Source organism: Littorina saxatilis, linkage group LG8 (genome assembly GCF_037325665.1).
Source record: "Littorina saxatilis isolate snail1 linkage group LG8, US_GU_Lsax_2.0, whole genome shotgun sequence".
NCBI classification, from domain to species: Eukaryota; Metazoa; Mollusca; class Gastropoda; order Littorinimorpha; family Littorinidae; genus Littorina; species Littorina saxatilis.
In genome coordinates, this window is record NC_090252.1 from 11,762,715 (window position 1) to 11,786,058 (window position 23,344).

The 23,344-nt window shown below is 42.1% G+C and overlaps 1 protein-coding gene across 1 annotated transcript in view; it reads left to right on the top strand.

Annotated features, from left to right (window-relative positions):
* Positions 1-23,344, top strand: part of LOC138972788 (transmembrane protein 145-like) — a gene marked incomplete in the record, with an annotated part of 43,181 nt that overhangs the window by 10,097 nt on the left and 9,740 nt on the right. The window contains 8 exon segments of the mRNA XM_070345456.1: positions 113-203; positions 714-785; positions 9,070-9,219; positions 9,693-9,865; positions 16,385-16,557; positions 17,815-17,935; positions 21,583-21,642; positions 22,306-22,857. Coding sequence (XP_070201557.1) covers positions 113-203; positions 714-785; positions 9,070-9,219; positions 9,693-9,865; positions 16,385-16,557; positions 17,815-17,935; positions 21,583-21,642; positions 22,306-22,857 — 1,392 coding nt within the window.

Here is a 23,344-nt window from a genome sequence, read left to right on the forward strand (position 1 = left end):
TTCGCTTTTAAAGGACAACGATTGTATTCATTCATTCTGAAAGACCCAATCAAAGTTAATGATTACCGCGAGGACTCATGATAATGTCAGTTATCTATTCTTTCATCACCAGAAAAGAGGTCTCAAACTGGACTACAAGATTCATCTGACAAACGGTCATGCAGATGATTATTGGCGCTATGAGCTGTCAGCAGACGAGTTCTGTGAGTAGCTTAGTAACTTTACATTTGGCATGTCTGGCTTAGTGTAGAAAAGGAAAGAGAAAGTCCATACAAAATGATTGAAATTCGTATTAGTCTTGAAGACTGCAATAATTTACCTAAGAAAATCTTAACCTGAGATTATATTTGATTTGTTTTCTTTCGTGTGGAGTAACCAAGTTTTGTCTTTTTGAAGGGTCAAACAAGTTCTAAGGTTGGGAGAAAACAAATAGGGTTGGTCGAGGAACCGAAAATATATACTTTTTTTTTTAAAGATCCTTATCTGCATGTTGGAGTAGACTGGCAGCCTACGGGAAGACGTTTTGTTAAACTTCAAGCAGTATATATATGTCGGACAACTGTCACAAGAGAAAATAACCGTAGCAAACTCTTACATTATAAATGCTGCAAATTATACAGTTTAGGATTTATTCCATATGTTGTTTTCAGACAAAGCTGGGGTTTGGGTTGCCGTTCCTGTGATATAATATTGTAATTTTTGTATATTTGCAGGGATTTTGCCAACAGACATTGGCTTTCTCATCGCCTACATTGTACTTCTGGTTATTTCCTTCAATGTTGCAAGTAAGTGGAGGACAGAGAGAGACACACACACAGACAGATTGAACAGACACAGAGACAAGACAGACAGACAGAAAGACATGCATCGCAGCAGACAGAGAGACCTGCTTACCATACTTTCCGGTTGACAAGGCGCTTCGTTATACAAGACGCACCCCCTTCTTTTTAAAAAAAATTGTAATCCAGTCACCCATTGGACGCAGGGGGCCGATAGGGCGCACCAAAATGACCCAGTTTTTGCCATGAGAGGTGGTTCCCCTGTCATAACTGAGAGAGGAAACACTTCCTGCACCGGGGTCAGTGACCGACTTTAACTGAGTGAAAATATGTGTGCTCGGTGTGTGTGTGCGGCCAGATCAAAGGCATTGTGATAGCTGGGTGGCCTTGTTTATAGACACGACCTTCTTCCCAGGGGTCAATGACCCAGTTTTTGCCATGAGAGGTGGTTCCCCTGTCATATCTGAGAGAGGAAACACTTCCTGCACCGGGGTCAGTGACCGGTCAGTGACCGAGTTTAACAGAGTGGAAATCTGTGTGTGCGGCCAGATCAAAGGCAGGGCAGTACCTAGTAGCTGAAACATGCATTATCACAAGTTGTTTGACTGGTACTCAAGCGGTCTCTTTGATTTTTTATATTTAGTCAAGTTTTGACTAAATATTTTAACATCGAGGGGGAATCGAAACGAGGGTCGTGGTGTATGTGTGTCTGTGCGTGTGTGTGTGTGTGTGTGTAGAGCGATTCAGACTAAACTACTGGACCGATCTTTATGAAATTTGACATGAGAGTTCCTGGGTATGAAATCCCCGAACGTTTTTTTCATTTTTTTGATAAATGTCTTTGATGACGTCATATCCGGCTTTTCGTGAAAGTTGAGGCGGCACTGTCACGCCCTCATTTTTCAACCAAATTGGTTGAAATTTTGGTCAAGCAATCTTCGACGAAGCCCGGACTTCGGTATTGCATTTCAGCTTGGTGGCTTAAAAATTAATTAATGACTTTGGTCATTAAAAATCTGAAAATTGTAAAAAAAAATATTTTTTTTATAAAACGATCCAAATTTACGTTCATCTTATTCTCCATCATTTGCTGATTCCCAAAACATATAAATATGTTATATTCGGATTAAAAACAAGCTCTGAAAATTAAATATATAAAAAAATTTATCAAAATTAAATTGTCCAAATCAATTTAAAAACACTTTCATCTTATTCCTTGTCGGTTCCTGATTCCAAAAACATATAGATATGATATGTTTGGATTAAAAACACGCTCAGAAAGTTAAAACAAAGAGAGGTACAGAAAAGCGTGCTATCCTTCTTAGCGCAACTACTACCCCGCTCTTCTTGTCAATTTCACTGCCTTTGCCATGAGCGGTGGACTGACGATGCTACGAGTATACGGTCTTGCTGAAAAATGGCATTGCGTTCAGTTTCATTCTGTGAGTTCGACAGCTACTTGACTAAATATTGTATTTTCGCCTTACGCGACTTGTTTCGTATTTCATACACGGATTAGGCGCTTCGTTGCAGGGGTCGAACTCGAGGAAAAAAGTTGCGCCTTATGACCCGGAAAGTACGGTATGTATGCATTGTGAAAGAAAGAGAGAGAGGGAGAGAAGCTGACACAAAGATGAGACATGTCGACAGATACAGACCAAGAGATGAAGAAAGAGACCATAATTATATTTGTATGCATTGTGAACGAGAGAGAGGGACATAAACAGACACACCGATGAAACAGATCAAGAGACAGATAGACGGAGGGAGATGCAAAGAACACATGCATCGTAAGAGAGAGAGATTGAGGCATGAAAAAACCCAGCAATGTTCCAATAGAAAGGTTCTCGGTTGTGTAAACAAATCCAAAATAAAGTAAAGCAAGCACCTGTGTCTACAGTGCAACCCCCCTTTTTTACATTTAGTCAAGTTATGACTAAATGTTTTAACGTAGAGGGGGGAATCGAGACGAGGGTCGTGGTGTATGTGTGTGTGTGTGTGTGTGCGTGCGTGTAGAGCGATTCAGACCAAACTACTGGACCGATCTTTATGAAATTTGACATGAGAGTTCCTGGGTATGATATCCCCATACGTTTTTTTCATTTTTTTGATAAATGTCTTTGATGACGTCATATCCGGCTTTTCGTGAAAGTTGAGGCGGCACTGTCACGCCCTCATTTTTCAACCAAATTGGTTGAAATTTTGGTCAAGTAATGTTCGACGAAGCCCGGACTTCGGTATTGCATTTCAGCTTGGTGGCTTAAAAATTAATTAATGACTTTGGTCATTAAAAATCTGAAAATTGTAAAAAAAATATTTTTTTTATAAAACGATCCAAATTTACGTTCATCTTATTCTCCATCATTTGCTGATTCCAAAAACATATAAATATGTTATATTTGGATTAAAAACAAGCTCTGAAAATTAAATATATAAAAATTATTACCAAAATTAAATTTTCCAAATCAATTTAAAAACACTTTCATCTTATTCCTTGTCGGTTCCTGATTCCAAAAACATATAGATATGATATGTTTGGATTGAAAACACGCTCAGAAAGTTAAAACGAGAAAGAAAAGCGTGCTATCCTTCTCAGCGCAACTACTACCCCGCTCTTCTTGACAATTTCGCTGCCTTTGCCATGAGCGGTGGACTGACGATGCTACGAGTATACCGATGGGCTAAAACCAGAACCAATTACCTCCAAATAACATGTTTTGCAACTTTATCGTTATTTGACTTATGGTAACATGATTCTCACTTTCTGTGCAGGATTCTTGAAAATCTTGCATAATTGCGTATTTATAAGTCATAATTTGTTCTGGCTCCAAGCATTTCTCCTGCTCATCTTGGAAGCAGAACCCTCTAACTCCATCCAGGTTGGAAGCAGAACGTGCTAAGTTCAGTTTAGTCTGTTCTGCTACTGAGGCCTGTGGGGAAAGGGGAGTGTTTCACTGCGAGCCAGATGCAGCCATCGTCACCTGACCTCTTCTGCTTGCTGTGTCACAGTCACTTTTCCTGTTTTCAGCACAGCCAGATAAGCGCACATTCGCGGTAGTGGTATCTGGTCTTGACCCTTTCTGTGTGGTGTAGGATTTCCTCCAGCACACAGAATAGTGTAACTAGCAGTAGTAGAGTCTGCTGTCGACAGAAAAAGGAATTTGATAGACTGTGGGAACTAAAACAGGTCAGTGACACCTGTCAAGTGTCAGTATCCGAATTCCTGACTCCGGATGTACAGGGTTTAAACACAATTAACTTTCCTGTGATAAAGAGTGTATGAATAATGAATTAGGAAAGATTGCAGTCCCTTAATATTGAGGGAGGAGGGTGGTAATAAGGGGGTTGGGGCCGGGGAGGGGGGTTGGTGGTAAAGTGGGTGCAAGGGGGTGGGGTGGGGTGGGGGGGTGTGCTAAACTGACAAAAGGATGGTCCACTTTCTGAAAACACTTGAACAGAGAACAGCTCTCTGCCATTTTTACATCTGCTGTACAGTCAATTTGGCTGTTGCTCGAGTCAGGACACAGATTCAAGTGAGTATCTTCATGTATTATGTTTTTTCCCCATTTGAACAGACCATAAAAGCTGAAATTCAGATTCCTTTTTAAAATATATAGGGGATTAACCTTCTGATTCAGTCTAAATCCTGTATCTGCAAACTGATTCCTAGCTTTTTGTGTTTTGTTTTCCTAATTGTAAAACACAGGCAGGTAAATGTGTTTGTTTCAGCGTGAATGTTCTTGCGCGCGTGTGTGTTTGTTTGTGTCAGTGTGTGTTTGTGTGTTTGTGTGTGTGCATGTGCTCATGCCTTAATGTTGTAGTGTATCCATGCAGCTCTTTAGTGTTTGTTAAAAAATTAAAAAATGTAAGTGAGTGTTTACAGTATTTGTGTATGCTTGTAAAGATGGATAAATGAATGATTTGGTTGATGGATTTTGTCAGTTTAATTGACTCTAATATATTTTGTTATTCAGAGGTTATCACAATGTCAAACTGATGAGCATGAGTGGTCAGAGTGTAATCAAGTACTAATGTTTCATTTGTTTGTGTGAATAGAAACACGAAAACTATCCAAAGTTTTAACGCAGAAGCGATAATACGGAGGCAATTACCTTTTTTTTAATTATCGGTTAATAATTTTAAAATAGAAGTACATGTAGTAATTGCCTGTTCAAAGGAGATAACATTCATAGTATCCATGTCTTTTGCAGACGCTGTTTGAAAGGAGATGAATCAGGCCGTCCAGGCAAGTAAGAAGCACCATGCATTTCAGGAGACTGTCCTTCGGATTCACGGATTACGGTTGCATAATCTCCTTTCTGCCAATGCTAAAAGCGAAACCTGATGACTTTGATGCGTCTCCATTGGCAAAATATACCCCAAATATGACGATTGTGCTGTTTCTTCAATCGAAGATCCTTTTGAGAACATGGTGAATGGGGGTTATCCTCCTGTTCGAGTCATGCATCAACTCCAATACTTGCTGATTGTGATTCCACCCCTCAAAAATGAATCAAGCTACCCAACTCCTGTACATCTTTCTCCTGTGTGTGCTTCCACAGTTTCTGTTACCCTGTAGGTGTATTCACATCAGCTTGTAGTATATATGTCAGACACTGCTCCCGGTTAAGGTGAAACTACCACAGCATCTCTTCCATCTGTTTATGGAACCCCAACAAAGAAAATTCTGTCATCGATGAAGGAAGCATCCTATGTGACACCTCATGAGAAGAAGTTCAGCCGAACTTAAAGACTCTGCAACCCGGGACTACGGGAAAAGGTGTGTTCGAAAAGCGAAGACACTCAGAGATGAATTTTACACAGGAATAACTGGTCAAACGGCTAAGACAAAAGCAGTACAGGAGGTCGACTGTTAAAAGTGCAAAATGTGTATTATTTATTTCGACCTTTCTGCACAACATTTTTGTGAAGAGGAAAGTACAACAAAAGGTAAGAATGCCTATTTGTTTTCTTGATAATGAACAGAGCATGCAGTCAGGATCTAAAGCTCGTGATTTTGTTACCATTTGCATTGTGTGGTTAAAATGCGCCTTCAGCCTTGTGTTTATTCGTTTGCTTGCTTGTTTGCTGCTTTGTTCGTTTGGTTTGTTGTTAGTGTTATTGGGTTTGTAGTTTTTGTGCGTAACGCAAAACGATATGAGCTGATACAACATAAGATTACCGTTGGGATTTCTTGAAAAACACAATAAAAAACAAGAAGAGCAAACGCTCGATCGAGTCACTTTCGCAGTTCTGAATATTATATGAGGCATCAGATGGACAGGAAGAAATTGCTATTCACAACACAATGAGTCACGTTCACATAAAATTTGAGCCCGGTCACTTTTATAGTTTCCGAGAAAAGCCCAACGTTAAGTTGTGTGTTGCCGAACAGAAAAGGCTAGTTATCTCCCTTGTTTTTCTGATAACGTTCGTAAAAGGCTACAGATGTAAATACTTTGATGTAAAGAATAATCCTACAAAGTTTCAATCACATCCGATGAACTTTGTCAAAGATATAAAATGTCTAATTTTTCCTTTGACGCTGACCTGTGACCTTGAAAAAGGTCAAAGGTCAACGAAACCATCGTTAAAGTGTAGAGGTCATTGGAGGTCACGACTAAACAAAATATGAGCCCGATCGCTTTGATAGTTTCCGAGAAAAGTTTGTCAAAGATATAAAATGTCTAATTTTTCCTTTGACGCTGACCTGTGACCTTGAAAAAGGTCAAAGGTCAACGAAACCATCGTTAAAGTGTAGAGGTCATTGGAGGTCACGACTAAACAAAATATGAGCCCGATCGCTTTGATAGTTTCCGAGAAAAGTCCAACGTTAAGGTGGTGTCTACGGACGGCCGGCCGGTCGGCCGGACGGCCGGCCGGCCGGACAGACTAACACTGACCGATTACATAGAGTCACTTTTTCTCAAGTGACTCAAAAAAAGTGTAATGATTTCAGAGAGAGTTTTGTGTGTGTGTTGTGGTTTTTTTTCGCTATGAAAAGTACCGGCAATTTAATTTTTATTTATGCGTGTTGCGTTCATTAGGCCACACAATGAATGAATACATGAGTCCTTGATGATATTTTTGCAAGTGACTTGACATTTGTTTGTTTATGACGGTAATAAACTTTGAAAAACGATTTGAACTAATGTACAGTATAAGCTTTGCTTGGAAGCAGAACATGCTATGTGTGAGGAGGCTGCTTCTGACTGCTGTAGCACAGGCCACAGTGGGGTCTGTGTGGAAGTCAGAAGCAGCTATGGTGCACTGGGCTTTTCTAGCTCCAGAACTGAGAAAAGAGCAGGAGTGTATTCTGGAAGCAGAACAAATTATACCTTTTTTGCATATGAAAAAGTTGTTCAATTAAATTGATTACTAGTGTGCATGACCAGTGTTACCTCTAAGTCAAGTGTGTAAAATATGAGGGCTACAATCCTGTGTTTACTATTTGTTATAAGGGGTTGAAATCTTCAAGTGGCCATTTCTCAAAATGGTGGAAATCCAGTTAGATGGTTCTGGTTTTAACCCATCGATACGGTCTTGCTGCGTTGCATTGCGTTCAGTTTCATTCTGTGAGTTCGACAGCTACTTGACTAAATGTTGTATTTTCGCCTTGCGCGACTTGTTCTTGTTCTTCTTCTTCTTCTGTGTTCGTGGGCTGAAACTCCCACGTACACTCGTGTTTTTTTGCACGAGTGTAATTTTACGTGCATGATCGTTTTTTACCCCGCCATTTAGGCAGCCATACGCCCTTTTCAGAGGAAGCATGCTGGGTATTTTCGTGTTTCTATAACCCACCGAACTCTGACATGGATTACAGGATCTTTTTTTGTGCGCACTTGGTCTTAATTGTGCTTGCGTGTACACACGGAGGTGTTCGGACACCGAGGAGAGTCTGCACACAAAGTTGACTCTAAGAAATAAATCTCTCGCCTAAACTGGGGACGAACTCACGCTGACAGCGGCCAACTGGATACAAATCCAGCGCGCTACCGACTGAGCTACATCCCCGCCCCACCCCCTTTTTAAGACCCTGTTTTTTCAGCTTTCCTGTTCATAACCTCTGTAAATTTACCCCGATTTTAAGACTCCCTCCTTTTTAAGACCTGATTTTCTCAGATTATTGGAAGTCTTTAAAGGGGGGTTCCACTGTATTGACATGACTATAATGTCCTTGTCACAGAATTTAGACACCTGCAATAGACTGTCACTTTGAAAAAAACACAGTGAAAGCAGCTATCTGGTACATATGTGGGTTTGTTTTGTACATGCAAAATGTATAAGGCCAAAAAATTAAATAATTGTTTCCGATTAAAAAACAAGAAATTCCTCCGAGGTAGGAAAAACACCCCCGTCAAAGGGAAATAACCTTCTCAGTTGGTGGCAGTGACTGAGTGAGAATGGTTATTTCCCTTTGACCATTAAGATGTCCCTCTATAAGTCCTTGTATAATTTTAATCCACCAATAACTCCCTAACCGTGTGTTTGACTGGTCCCAATTTTTGTAAGGACCGTCTCAGGAATGTATAGAACCTGTTCACCAAGTTTGGTGACGATCGGTCCGTTCATTCTTGAGATCTATATGCGAACACAAACAAACAAACAAACACATCGACCGAATCAATAACTCCCTAACCGTGTGTTTGACTGGTCCCAATTTTTGTAAGGACCGTCTCAGGAATGTATAGAACCTGTTCACCAAGTTTGGTGACGATCGGTCCGTTCATTCTTGAGATCTATATGCGAACACAAACAAACAAACAAACACATGGACCGAATCCTATACACACCAATAACTCCCTAACCGTGTGTTTGACTGGTCCCAATTTTTGTAAGGACCGTCTCAGGAATGTATATAACCTGTTCACCAAGTTTGGTGACAATCGGTCCGTTCATTCTTGAGATCTATATGCGAACACAAACAAACACACAAACACATCGAGTGAATCCTATACACACCCCTATACCGGGGGTGTAAAAAAGGGGGTTGGTAGGTTGCTTATTGTTTTTGTTTTCATGGAAGTTTGTTTTTTATACACGCATGTGCATGGCTTTTTCTTGGCCGTAAATCGTTCAAGCTGTGTCCCCTGGCGCCAGGGAAGAGTAGCTTTCCTTGTAAATCCTGCAAAATCTAGTGTTGTCATTAATATAATTACTGTCATTTTCTTTTGTTTTGGAAGGGTAAAAAAAGATCTAGAGTTAGGAGGAAAAAACAGGGTCAGTTCGGGGAATCAGAAACATTAAATATTTGTTCTTGGCCTAACTGTAGCTGTGTTATGTTTGACAGTACGGCTGACCAAACAGCAGATGTTCCACACCACCTACAAGATGTACATGACGGCTCTCTGTCTCTGGCTCTTTGGCGTCTTCCTCAAATGCATCGCCTGGGGTCGCTATGGTGATACTGGCTGGGAAGAGGACCCAACTGAAGTCACAGGTATATTATAAAGACTATCATCATCCTTGTCATCAACCTTGTTGTCGTCAAGATCATCACCTTCATCATCATCACCATCATCACCAGTGTCGTCATCGTTGTCATAAAGATCATCACCATCATCATTATTGGCCCTCCCGCAGGTTTGAATATTGTGTTGTTGCTCTCATGAAAAGATTGAGTGATTGACACATGCATAAGTGTTCTCACACACACGCACGCTCGCACACACACACACACACACACACACACACACACACACACACACACACACACATACACACACATACACACACACACACACACACACATCCAAGTGAATATTTGTTCAGATACCATTTTATTTCTTTTGTGATGTGAGAAAGAGGACACATGCACGACGATGCAATATATCGTGCTAGTTTTCAGTGGAACCAAGACCATACTTGCAAGCAACAGCAAGTCTGCTAACGTAATATCACGGATGATTTCAGGTCGCCTGTTCGAAGCGGCCAGCACGACGGTGTTTCTGTTGATGTTGTTGCTGCTGGGGAAAGGCTTCACCATCACACGCGGTCGTCTGACACAGATGTCCACCGTTCGCCTCACCATCTTCTTCTGTCTCTACGTCATTGTCAACATCACTCTGTTCATATGGGAAGGCTTTGTAAGTAGACACTTTTTACATTTAGTCAAGTTTTGACTAAATGTTTTAACATTGAGGGGGAATCGAGACGAGGGTCGTGGTGTGTGTGTGTGTCTGTGCGTGTGTGTGTGTGTAGAGCGATTCAGACTAAACTACTGGACCGATCTTTATGAAATTTTACATGAGAGTTCCTAAGAATGATATCCCCGGAATTTTTTTTCATTTTTTCGATAAATGTCTTTGATGACGACATATCCGGCTTTTTGTAAAAGTTGAGGCGGCACTGTCACACCCTCATTTTTCAATCAAATTGATTGAAATTTTGGCCAAGCAATCTTCGACGAAGGCCGGACTTTGGTATTGCATTTCAGCTTGGTGGCTTAAAAATTAATTAATGACTTTGGTCATTAAAAATCTGAAAATTGTAAAAAAAAATAAAAATTTATAAAACGATCCAAATTTACGTTCATCTTATTCTTCATCATTTCCTGATTCCAAAAACATATAAATATGTTATATTTGGATTAAAAACAAGCTCTGAAAATTAAAAATATAAAAATTATGATCAAAATTAAATTTTTGAAATCAATTTAAAAACACTTTCATCTTATTCCTTGTCGGTTCCTGATTCCAAAAACATATAGATATGATATGTTTGGATTAAAAACACGCTCAGAAAGTTCAAACGAAGAGAGGTACAGAAAAGCGTGCTATCCTTCTCAGCGCAACTACTACTCCGCTCTTCTTGTCATGGTCACTGCCTTTGCCACGAGCGGTGGACTGACGATGCTACTTATACGGTCTTGCTGAAAAATTGCAGTGCGTTCAGTTTCATTCTGTGAGTTCGACAGCTTGACTAAATGTTGTATTTTCGCCTTACGCGACTTGGGTTTTTTTTTTTTTTTTTTGGGGGGGGGGGGGGGGGGTTTAAGTTGTGAGTGCTTTTGATTTTTTATGGATGCTGAGAGGAATGGGTATGAAGATTTTGGGGGGATTTTTTTTTATTCATGCCTCTTTAATTCTTGGCTTATTTGAATTTGAGAGAAGATGATGCATGTTAAACAACTTTTATTTTCCTTTTGGAATTATGACATGATTTTGTCGATTTACCAGAAAGGGTCAGAATGCTCTGTTAACCTTTTAACTACCATACCGCCCGATACCGCCCGTCTTCCGCCATTGCCGCCATTCCCATACCGCCCGATACCGCCCCTCGCCGGTGTAGCGTCTGTTTCGGTTGTTTGCGGTTGTTGTGCGCGAGCAGTAGTAATAAGACGGTTGCAAATGCATTGTGGGATTGTCTCACTTCCGCCTTGTTTTTTCCCCATGTGCTTTCGATCTCTGTGAGAGTTACAATCGATCTTTTTTCACCAAATTTGTTGGGCGCTTGGTGCCGACATGACAGTGATCCTGATTTCATGACTATGCTGGATTATCTCCACGAAAATAGACATCAATTAGAAGATTCTGGCTTCGACATCAGCATTTCTGTGAACACTGCTGATCTGACCTACTTTGATTGTTCAATGAATATCAACAAGTGACAGCGAAACGGATGATATACCGGAGCAACAAGTAAGCGTAATTTTTCAACTTTATTGACAGGTCAACAGGTAGATAAATCATGATAACACTGCGACATACATACCACCAAGAAGAAGAACACATACTCTTTGAAGTTTGATCCCTATCCAATAACATACCAATTTTTTTTATCAATCTGACAAAGAGAAACTGAGTAATAATAATTTAAACACGCATACCCGTTTTTGACCGTCTCTGCTCAAAATAACTTGGGAGCTGAGGGAGTCTACACAACAATAAACTTGGTAGTTAAAAGGTTAATAGACGATTTCTGGAAGTAACTCTGTCAGGGTTGTTATACCCCCCGCGGGTTAGGGGGAAGAATTTACCCGATGCTCCCCAGCATGTCGTAAGAGGCGACTATAACGGATTCTGTTTCTCCTTTTACCCTTGTTAAGTGTTTTTGAGTCACTTGAGAAAAAGTGACTCTATGTAATCGGTCAGTGTTAGTCTGTCCGGCCGGCCGGCCGGCCGGCCGTCCGGCCGGCCGTCCGTAGACACCACCTTAACGTTGGACTTTTCTCGGAAACTATCAAAGCGATCGGGCTCATATTTTGTTTAGTCGTGACCTCCAATGACCTCTACACTTTAACGATGGTTTCGTTGACCTTTGACCTTTTTCAAGGTCACAGGTCAGCGTCAAAGGAAAAATTAGACATTTTATATCTTTGACAAAGTTCATCGGATGTGATTGAAACTTTGTAGGATTATTCTTTACATCAAAGTATTTACATCTGTAGCCTTTTACGAACGTTATCAGAAAAACAAGGGAGATAACTAGCCTTTTCTGTTCGGCAACACACAACTTAACGTTGGGCTTTTCTCGGAAACTATAAAAGTGACCGGGCTCAAATTTTATGTGAACGTGACTCATTGTGTTGTGAATAGCAATTTCTTCCTGTCCATCTGATGCCTCATATAATATTCAGAACTGCGAAAGTGACTCGATCGAGCGTTTGCTCTTCTTGTTTGTATAGAATATAGTCAATGGTTGTAAAAATTTTAGTCAAGCAGTATGTAAGAAATGTTAAGTCCTTTGTACTGGAAACTTGCATTCTCCCAGTAAGGTCATATATTGTACTACGTTGCAAGCCCCTGGAGCAAATGTTTGATTAGTGCTTTTGTGAACAAGAAACAATTGACAAGTGGCTCTATCCCATCTCCCCCCTTTCCCCGTCGCGATATAACCTTCGTGGTTGAAAACGACGTTAAACACCAAATAAAGAAAGAAAGTTGTTACGGGCTGTGGAAGAGTTGTGGAAAGAGTGAGGGAAAGAGTGAGGGAAAGAGTGAGGGAAAGAGTGAGGGAAAGAGTTGTGGAAAGAGTGAGGGAAAGAGTGAGGGAAAGAGTGAGGGAAAGAGTGAGGGAAAGAGTGAGGGAAAGAGTGAGGGAAAGAGTTGTGGAAAGAGTTGTGGAAAGAGTTGTGGAAAGAGTGAGGGAAAGAGTGAGGGAAAGAGTGAGGGAAAGAGTGAGGGAAAGAGTTGTGGAAAGAGTTGTGGAAAGAGTGAGGGAAAGAGTGAGGGAAAGAGTGAGGGAAAGAGTGAGGGAAAGAGTGAGGGAAAGAGTGAGGGAAAGAGTTGTGGAAAGAGTGAGGGAAAGAGTGAGGGAAAGAGTTATGGAAAGAGTGAGGGAAAGAGTGAGGGAAAGAGTTGTGGAAAGAGTTGTGGAAAGAGTGAGGGAAAGAGTGAGGGAAAGAGTGAGGGAAAGAGTTGTGGAAAGAGTGAGGGAAAGAGTGAGGGAAAGAGTTATGGAAAGAGTGAGGGAAAGAGTTATGGAAAGAGTGAGGGAAAGAGTGAGGGAAAGAGTGAGGGAAAGAGTTGTGGAAAGAGTGAGGGAAAGAGTGAGGGAAAGAGTTGTGGAAAGAGTGAGGGAAAGAGTGAGGGAAAGAGTGAGGGAAAGAGTTATGGAAAGAGTGAGGGAAAGAGTGAGGGAAAGAGTGAGGGAAAGAGTGAGGGAAAGAGTGAGGGAAAGAGTTGTGGAAAGAGTTGTGGAAAGAGTGAGGGAAAGAGTTATGGAAAGAGTTATGGAAAGAGTGAGGGAAAGAGTGAGGGAAAGAGTGAGGGAAAGAGTGAGGGAAAGAGTGAGGGAAAGAGTGGGGGAAAGAGTGGGGGAAAGAGTGAGGGAAAGAGTGAGGGAAAGAGTTATGGAAAGAGTGAGGGAAAGAGTGAGGGAAAGAGTGAGGGAAAGAGTGAAGGAAAGAGTGAGGGAAAGAGTGAGGAAAAGAGTGAGGGAAAGAGTGGGGGAAAGAGTGAGGGAAAGAGTGAGGGAAAGAGTGAGGAAAAGAGTGGGGGAAAGAGTGAGGGAAAGAGTGAGGGAAAGAGTGAGGGAAAGAGTGGGGGAAAGAGTGAGGGAAAGAGTGAGGGAAAGAGTGGGGGAAAGAGTGAGGGAAAGAGTGGGGGAAAGAGTGGGGGAAAGAGTGAGGGAAAGAGTGAGGGAAAGAGTGGGGGAAAGAGTGAGGGAAAGAGTGGGGGAAAGAGTGGGGGAAAGAGTGAGGGAAAGAGTGGGGGAAAGAGTGGGGGAAAGAGTGAGGGAAAGAGTGGGGGAAAGAGTGAGGGAAAGAGTGAGGGAAAGTATGTCAGAGTTATTTCTAAACATTGTCCATAAAATCTGTTGAAAAAAGGACAAATCGAAGAATAAAACCTCAAGCAAACTAATGTTGAAATACAAAAGTAAAGCACAAAGAAACTACAATTTGTAGGAAAGAAGACTTCAAGACAATTAGTTCAAGAGTAACATTTGAGACAAACTAGATTGAGCATATAGCCGTTGGTACCAACTGAATAAATATTAAGATAATAACAGTTAAAGTCGAACATGCCCTGGTGACCACCTCTCAATAACAATCACCTGCCTAAGTACGACCACCCCAAAAGGATTCCCAACAAGTTTTTAAAAAAGAAGTTATATTTATTTATACAACTCCTGTAATGCAACCGAGGGGTGGATTAAATCTAGTTGATTATTTTTAGACAAGTGAGAAATTAGAACGAACTACTTTGATTACACCAAAATCACACGTGGATTATTCGAAGTAAGAATAAAGAGGGCTAAAAAAAATCAATACTAGAAACCCAGACGATTGGACCCTGTTGCGGAAGAATACAATGTTGACTCAAAACTGTAACAACAATGGCTGACGTGTATAAAGTACACGCATACGCTCGCCAGGTTTGTTTCTGTGACTAGTCGATATTTAGACGAGACAAGTATAATGCCGACGAGTCGGAGACTAAGAATAAAGTAAAAGAATAGGGACTATTTGAATGACGCGCATTTGACACTCTGAGTGATTAGGCTGAAATGAAATTGCCTACAAAATGTCGTCTGCATGACTGCATGTTCGACCCGTGTTGTTCGTTGTGTAAATAACTTAAACAATGACGACAACTCGTTGATTACTGGAAAATAAACCACGAGTGGGTATTTGCAGCCGCTTGGTAATTCACTCGTGTGCTCCGCACACGTGAATTACCAAGCAGCTGCAAATACCCACTCGTGGTTTACTAGTTTTCCAGTAATCAACTCGTGGTCATTGTTTAAGCTCTATATAATTCACCACCAATCTATAACAACTATTTTTGGTCAGTCCTTAGTGCGGTTGTTTCAGACAGGTTCCACTATTATCAGATTGTTTAGACCAGGCAAGCTGCTGTAAGTTGCATAGGATACAGACCCGGGAACCCATACGATTTTGCCGTATTTAGTATGCATGATTGTCTAGAATACGAGCAGTACAATCAGTACGACGAGAACAATTCCTAGACTACTTTTTTTCACATGCGCATCCCGAAGCCGATCATCCAGTATTTTGACACAAGATTGCAGTTTTTGTCAGTAAACCGTGTGAAACATGTTTGAATCATGGATGTTCAAATGATGTGTAGAGTACGCTTATTTTTCTGAAAATAGACCAAGTTTGCTTGAGAATACTTTAAGTGCAAAACAGGGTCTTAACACTTTCTACCCCACCTATGTTGACCAAATAGTTTTTAGCCGAGACCAGCTGTGCTGCAGCAGGTCACTCAGAATTGTAGTAACTGTGTATCAACACGCTGGATTGCAGGCGTTAGATTGACGTTACAGGAAGCGACTGAAGCTAACAGACAGCAGATTATCCGAAACTGCTCAGAAAGAGCCATATGAGTGGGTACGGATATATCCGTACCTGGGAGACAATGAGTTAAGATACAAGAAGGAAGATGCACACAGTCCATCAGCTACGTCATGCTGCCTTGTTGCTTTATGTCAAACATACACACTCACTTCAAGCATAGACACACACTTGTTTTCTACTTGTTATCCCCCTTCTGACACCATGTAACATCGTTCAATCAAGCATACACAAGGAGGCAACTGCAGTCAGAAAGTTTTCAGACTTTAATGATAGTTTCTCAAGCACATGGTACATCGACCTAGGCTAACTGCATGGTGGAGGGAAGCGTGCAGTGGGCATGTTCTGTGACAGGTGGTATTATTATGATGTGCATGTCCGGCCTTGTGCCCTACTCAGAGCTGCCAACTGCTACACTTTCGGGGTAGCATGCTGCGTTTGATGACCAATTGCTACGCTGTTACACCAAGCTTAACATTGCTACGCTCAAACAAATAATCACAAGCATGCAACAGGTTGCTCTTTCTTATGAGCCCTGACTCTCACTCCGGGTAACGGTCAGAATATGGATCATAAAACATTATCCACACTGAAAAGTGGCACTGCAGACACTCTCTATTGGGAATTGTGTTCCTTCTTTCTAAGTAAACTTTAAAAAGATTAATCAACTGCAAGAAATATCATAAATGAAGATGTGCAAATAAGTGCTAGACAATGCCACTTTTAAACTCCATATGCTACACTAAAAATTAAAACAAAATCTTAATTGTTGTGCTTGAGGCTTGACAAGGGGTTGGCAGGTCTGCCCTACTAAAACTCACTAATCATGTCTCTTGTGTTACAGTTTTTCGACGAAGGCATCGTATTGTATTTCTACGAGTCACCGCCTGGGTACGGGCTGATCGCCATGCGTCTGGTTGCCTGGCTGTGGTTTTCTTACGGTATCGTCTTCACCTTGAAACATCATAGGGACAAGGCGATCTTTTACGTCCCCTTCTACTTCGTCTACACAGCCTGGTGAGCCATCTCTCTGTCGACATTCTTAGTTGAGCGGAAGTTCACTTTGCAAAGTCTTTTTACCGAAATTCTGTGTCAAAACTTTGTTCAGCGAGCTTTGTGAAGTAGACATTGCGAAGTTGACTTCACCCAATTAATATCAGGCTTTACAGTTCGGGAAAGTTTAGAAAAACTGACCGAGGATTTTTCACTGTCCATGAAGTCAATTTCGAGAAAGGTTTAGGAAAGGTTTGGAAAGTTTAACATTATGTTCAGTGATAAATTTGCCATAGTCATGGATGGGAAGAAGAGAAGGCTCACAAGTCATGGCAATTGTCTCTCTGGAAGTTTTCATGCACAAAAAACATGGCGGCTGCACTGGCAATCGGATTGGGTGTTCACCAATGACTCTTTCCCTGTCAACCATTCGTCTTTAATTCTTTTCTAACAAGCACCATTTTTTTCATAGACGCTCTCACCTGTTTGCTAAGCAATCAGTTAGCTTCCAAGCTTCCCGCAGTGGGGCACTGCGGTTATGAAATTAAAGGCCCCTCCTGTTTTTGGAACCGCAGGAGCTTTCTAGTTTGCTGTTAGGTAGATTTTTGGTTCCTCTTTCCTGTCATGCTCTCTTTTTCTTCGTGAATTCTTTTCTTTTTTCTGCCTTCTTGCTCATTCACCTGTATTTTTTCCAAAAATCTCTTCTCTTGCCGCTTGTCTCGCGATTCATGTATAGTTTAATCTGTTAGTGTTCTGATGTAAGTCCAGCAGTAGATAGGTTAAGCCTATTTTAACATACTGGAAACTGGTAATCTTCCAGTAGGTATTAATTTAGTTTTACTAAAGCCTGCTGGGACACAAGTAATGGGTTAGTGCATTTGTAAACAGGAATCGCTTGACAAGTGGCCCCCTTCATCCCCCCCTTCCTCGTCCTGATATGGCTCTGCGTAGTCGGCTGGACGTTAAGCAACAAATAAACAAACAAACAAACAAGCTTCCAAGCTTTTTTTTGTATGTACATGTTCAAGAGGGTGTCAGGTATTCAGTGAGTGTCTTCTGTTAATGCTTAGATTAAATGGTACCTCGGTCTTAGGGTTCATGTATATTGACATGTTAGAGAAACAGGTTTACATGGCTGAGGAAAAAAGTTTTATTTAGTGTTGGAAGATAGACATAATAAAGTGGAACTGAAGTGGATTTTTTAAGAACTCCAAAGATCGTAGAAAATCAGGTCTCAAAACAGACAGCAATTTTTCACTTGATATGTTTGTGTATTTGCAGGTTCTGGGCTGGTCCTATCGTCATTCTGGTAGCCATTTTTTCCATCGACAAGTGGCAGAGAGAAAAGGTTGTCAATGGTGTGGAACAGACTGTCACGCTTGTCGGTTATCTCATTTTCCTGGTACGTATAAACGCTCACGCATGTGTGTGGGTGAGGGTGTGTGGATGTCTGTGAGTGTGAGTGCGCGCGTGCGTGCATACGTGCTCGCATGCATGTGTGTGTAAAGCCGAGCGGTGGTAGCTTCACGGAAATATTAACTGTCTGTGTCTGCGCCTAAGATGTTACCGTGCATGTGTTTTTAAAAGACATTTGTCAGGATGGCATTCAAACCACACGCACCAGACGAACAGACGAACAGAATACTTCTGACAACAAAATGTAAAATCAACAAGAGTGTAGTAAGATTCCAAATTGTATTCAGACCAAAACAACAATCATAAAACATACATGGGTTCTTCCATAGAAAATATATCTATAAAGAATCTAGGTTGGCTTTAATACAGTCTTTCCTTTTTAACTAACAAATAAAATCTAAGTCTTTAAACTGCTGAAAAATCAAGCATGACCCGTAGGTACCCTGGTGACTTAACTTACTCTCCAAAACAAAACCTAAGTCCTAATCTGCAGGAAAAATTGGGCAGGGGTTCGGGGCCTGGACAAAATCGAGCGACGCCGCTCGATCACTGCTTGTTGGTAACCTTAGAGTAGCGCGCACTACTCTAATTCGCTTCGTGGTAACCGAGTGAACAGCGCGCACTGTTCACTATTGCAAGTGAGACTGGAACTGCGTATTGAGGACGTGGTTTATCAGGTCAGGCATTATACACACATACCAACAAAACCACACGCAACTCCGGGGAGAGGCACCAAGCATAAGGAAAGATTCCCTCACCTTTAACCCAGCTCAATGTATCTCTCCCCAAGTGGTAGTTTTGATGACCCTGACTCTAAAACAGGGGAGACGCATGCTTCAGGCAATTATTAGGCACCCTACTCTTTCACACGTCTCCCGACCTCATGAGGACTCTGGCTTTTCTAGCTAACGGGGCTTCCTCCCACGTCACCCTAGCGGGACCAATGAGAATCTCGCTCTGGCAGCGCGGGAGCAAAAGGGAGGGGAGGTGGAGGGCTCCGAGCCTGCTGCCAGCCTCCTTACAAACTGAAGTTAGACTTCCTCAAAAATACACAAAAACTCTCCTTTTAAGAAGACCTACAGAAAAAATGATGTACAAGCATATGTCATTAAATGACAAACCTCACAACGTATCTGTAGATACCAAACACTTGTAGGTAGACAAAAACGCAGACGAACTGCAAAACTTCCTATTACAAACCGTCTCTCAAAGACTGAGCAATAATGTCACACACAAAAATACTTCTTCTTTCTCTTTAGTACACAAAACGTACACAAGACGTTCATATCAAACAGCAAATCCATGCCCATAAAACTGACCTGCAAAAACAACTCGTGCTCCAAGCACCAACGGCCATTGCCATAACAAAAAACGTCTGCACACACCAGTTTCAATCGTCTTTGTACATTCGCATTAGCCATATATACATGATTAACACAAAGCCTACATTCCACTGAATAAATGAATACATGTATTGAATATACGAATAAAAGGAATATTGAGGAAAAGAAGGCAAAATAAAGGAGAAAAAGAGAGAGAGAGAGAGAGAGAGAGAGAGAGAGAGAAAGAAAGAGAATGTCAGTGTGTGTGGAATCAGAAAACATGTACTTCAGACATTATCAAAAAAGTTAGGGCAAAAGAAATCCCAAAACTCAAACTCAAGTTACTTCCTACAGATACATGGAGGGTAAAGTCCAGGGGCCGAATGTATAGCCCCTCCATACTTTTAGGATTTCATAGCGCTGTAGAGCGCATAGCTATGAAACGCACTATAGAACTCAGCGGTCCGCATGCATGAGTTGAAATAGTGCCTGCCATAGCTAAGAGCGGCTCTATTTTTAACACGTAGATAGTGGAAGGGATTCCCCGTCATCCTGTGTCTCTGCGCATGCGTCAAGCTTTGTGATGCTTCGCGGCGGGTCAGTTGTACACCATTTGCCGCAGACAGTTTGGAAAGCCCGTCTCCTGATAAAACTTGCTGGAAACTATATCCATTCCGGTACCCTCGCCATAAAGGTATAAGTCACTCTCTTGCTGGTTCTGCATGCTGTGTTTGATGTTATAAATTCCCGTATTATTATTATTATTATCATTATTACTTATGTACCGCGATCAGTTCGCCACACACATCTTGAAAAGATCCGCACGCGTAAAAACTGACCCAAAGTCAAGATAACCCGCAGAACCGGCGGCAATGCACCCTTTCGATTCGGCAGTTCGAGTTGCTCTTACAGTTCATCCGTGATTGCAAGAATGTCCTGCCGACGAAAGCGGAATTTTCTGTACAGTTCCACGTCGTCGTAACGATTCAGTGGATGTAGGCGGTCAAGAAAGATCCGGTTGCTTCTCAAATTTCTTCTCATCCTGAATCGGCATGAAAGCAGCCGCCATTTTAAACGCTCCAATAGCGGGTTCCATAACTCTTATTGGAAGGAGGGGCCTGCTATAACTTTATGGCCGACATAAGGCTCTATGCGCGGTCCATGCATTAGAAATAAGAGACTTTATGGAGTCCACAGACTTTATTGCAGTGACGTCATCAATTTAGGCTCCTATGGAGGGGCTATGCATTGGCTTCCAGTCAATTAGCCGCCATCTCGGCCGGATGTTTTGGGGAGGGGGGGAACTAGAACAAAGGCCTCTCTGTGGTCAGTTGGCTTCTCAGGGCCAGCAAGGCTCGCTTCAGCAACACATGGGAAAATAATTAACTCGCTCGGTACCAGAGTTTTGCTAAGGAATAGAGTAAAACTCCAATCTGGCTGCACAAAAGTTGTCAGCTTTCTTCTTCTTCTGCGTTCGATGTTGGTGGCCGTGCTATCAGCTTAAAATGACCTACTTTCTCTGCTCAACGCACGGGGCTATTCGTACTGTATCTCCTCTTGTACACTTACAAGGCTCCTGTGGGGAAAATAAGAGATACCAACAACAAAAAATGTATGTGCACTGCACTTTTCTCCACATGTGCATGCACATGAACATGTGTGTGTATGTTTGTTTGTGTGTGTGTGTGTGTGTGTTTGTTTGAGATGATGGTGTTGGTGTCTGTTTGTATGCTTGTTTGTATGCTTGTTTGTATGCTTGTTTGTATGCTTGTTTGTATGCTTGTTCATGTGTGCATTTGTTTGCACATTTTCACCATCAAATCATGTTGACCAAAAATGCGTGCTTTTTTTAAAAGGAGAAATCTAAAAATGCTAGAAAATCAGTCAGCAACTGGTCGGACCTATAATGGTTCATTTTGGATTTAACAGACCAAACAGTGTCATTACTGTGAGCTCTGGCTTGGTTTGTCTGCCAGGACACATGTTAGTTTTAAATTGTTCATGTATAGTTTTGAAGTACTGTACTGAAGACCCTGCCCTTGTGACCACTTTATGAAAGCGACCACCGGCCTACAACGACCACTCCCCCGAACAAAACAGACACATTTTTCTCTTACAGAATTAACTCTCAACAGCAGCTACCTGTCTATAATACCACTTTTGGTTTGTGTGTGTGTGTGTGTGTGTGTGTGTGTATGTGTGTGTATGTGTGTGTGTGTGTGTGTTTGTGTGTGTGTGTGTGATCATTATAGACAGGTTCGACTGCAGCTTATAACGCCATCACGAAGTTTGTCATATTGTGTGTTTGCAGATTCTGACATTACCGTGCCTGGTTGGTTCTGTTTTCCCCTTCCACTTGCGAACGTCACAGGTAAGCTGGAGAACAATGTTTATCTGCTTTTCCTGGACCTCATAGAAATAAAGGGAGATTACTTTATGAGGCCTGGATAAAGGCCTCTTGGTTTGACCCTTCCCTCTTTTTTGGTGTGTGTGTCAGGGTGTGTGTGTGTGTCAGGGTGTGTGCGCGCGCGCATGTGTAGGTGTGCATAGTGTGTGTTGTGTGTGGGTATGTGTATGTGCGGGGATATAGCTCAGTTGGTAGCGCGCTGGATTTGTATTCAGTTGGCCGCTGTCAGCGTGAGTTCGATCCCAGGTTCGGCGGAAATTTATTTCACAGAGTCAACTTTGTGTGCAGACTCTCTTCGGTGTCTGAACCTCCCCCCGTGTACACTACATTGGGTGTGCACGTTAAAGATCCCACGATTGACAAAAGGGTCTTTCCTGGCAAAATTGCTTAGGCACAGTTAATAATTGTCTACCTATACCCGTGTGACTTGGAATAATAGGCCGTGAAAGGTAAATATGCGCCGAAATGGCTGCAATCTACTGGCCGTATAAAATTTCATCTCACACAGCATCACTGCAGAGCGCCTAGAACTGTACCCACGGAATATGCGCGATATAAGACTCATTGATTGATTGATTGACCCTATGATGAAAAGCACTCCTCAACTCCATTTCTACTTTATTCCAGGTCCGCTTCTCCGACGAAGAAGACAACTACGAGAATACGTATGCGATGAGCCAAGAATCCCGGCAGCACGTGGAAAACATCTTTGTGGTTGACCGCAGACCACCAGTTGGCCCTCCAAGCTACACAATGGCTGGTCGCCCCTTCGGCAGACCTGGCAACGGTAGCCATAGCAACGGTTATGTGAATTCCGGCTTCAGCCACGGTGAACAGAACGGCGTTGCCTCTAGACCCCCCAGTTATGCCACAGCCAGTAACGGAGGATTCGGTGTTGCTTCCAGACCGCCCAGCTACGCTACAGCCAGTAATGGAGTTCTCAGTGCTAATGGATATGTGAATACTGTTGGCCAGCATGGAAGTCAGCCAGCTGTAGTGTCTGCACCTCCCAGATCTCATCCTGTGACTGCAGGGCCGTCAGCCCGACCCAGCTATTCGGCGGGTCATGCTGATAATCGGCGGGGTAGCAGCGGCTATGTGAACGCTGGATTCACCGGTGAAGACGGCTCTATAGCCATCAACGCCGCTCCTCACTTGGATGCACTTTTCACTGTGCCTGTGAGTTTGTGTGTTTGTGTCTGTCTTCCTGTCTATCTGTCTGTCTGTCTGTCTATCACGGTCTGTCTGTCTGTCTGTCTATCACGGTCTGTCTGTCTGTCTGTCTATCACTGTCTGTCTGTCTTTCACTGTCTGTATGTGTGTGTGTGTGTGTGTGTGTGTGTGTGTGTGTGTGTACGTGGTGGGCCATGGGGGTTGGTGTTTTTTTCTATCTGATATGTGAGTGTTTATGTGTGTGTGTGAGTGTTTGTGTGTGTGTGTGGGGGGGGGGGGGGAGGGTTGGGGTGTTTCTGTTTGATATCTGCATGGATCTATCAATGATTCTTGTATGGTTTTGTAGATCTGGTTCGTTGGAGAATGAAGTAGGGATGGGTGAATCTCATAAACACTGAGCAATGTTAGCTCAATTTATTGCTGGTTGGGCTCAATTTTTTGCCATTAGTCAAGGCAACATGTTTTCATTTGCACTAAACTAAGTTGAATCTTT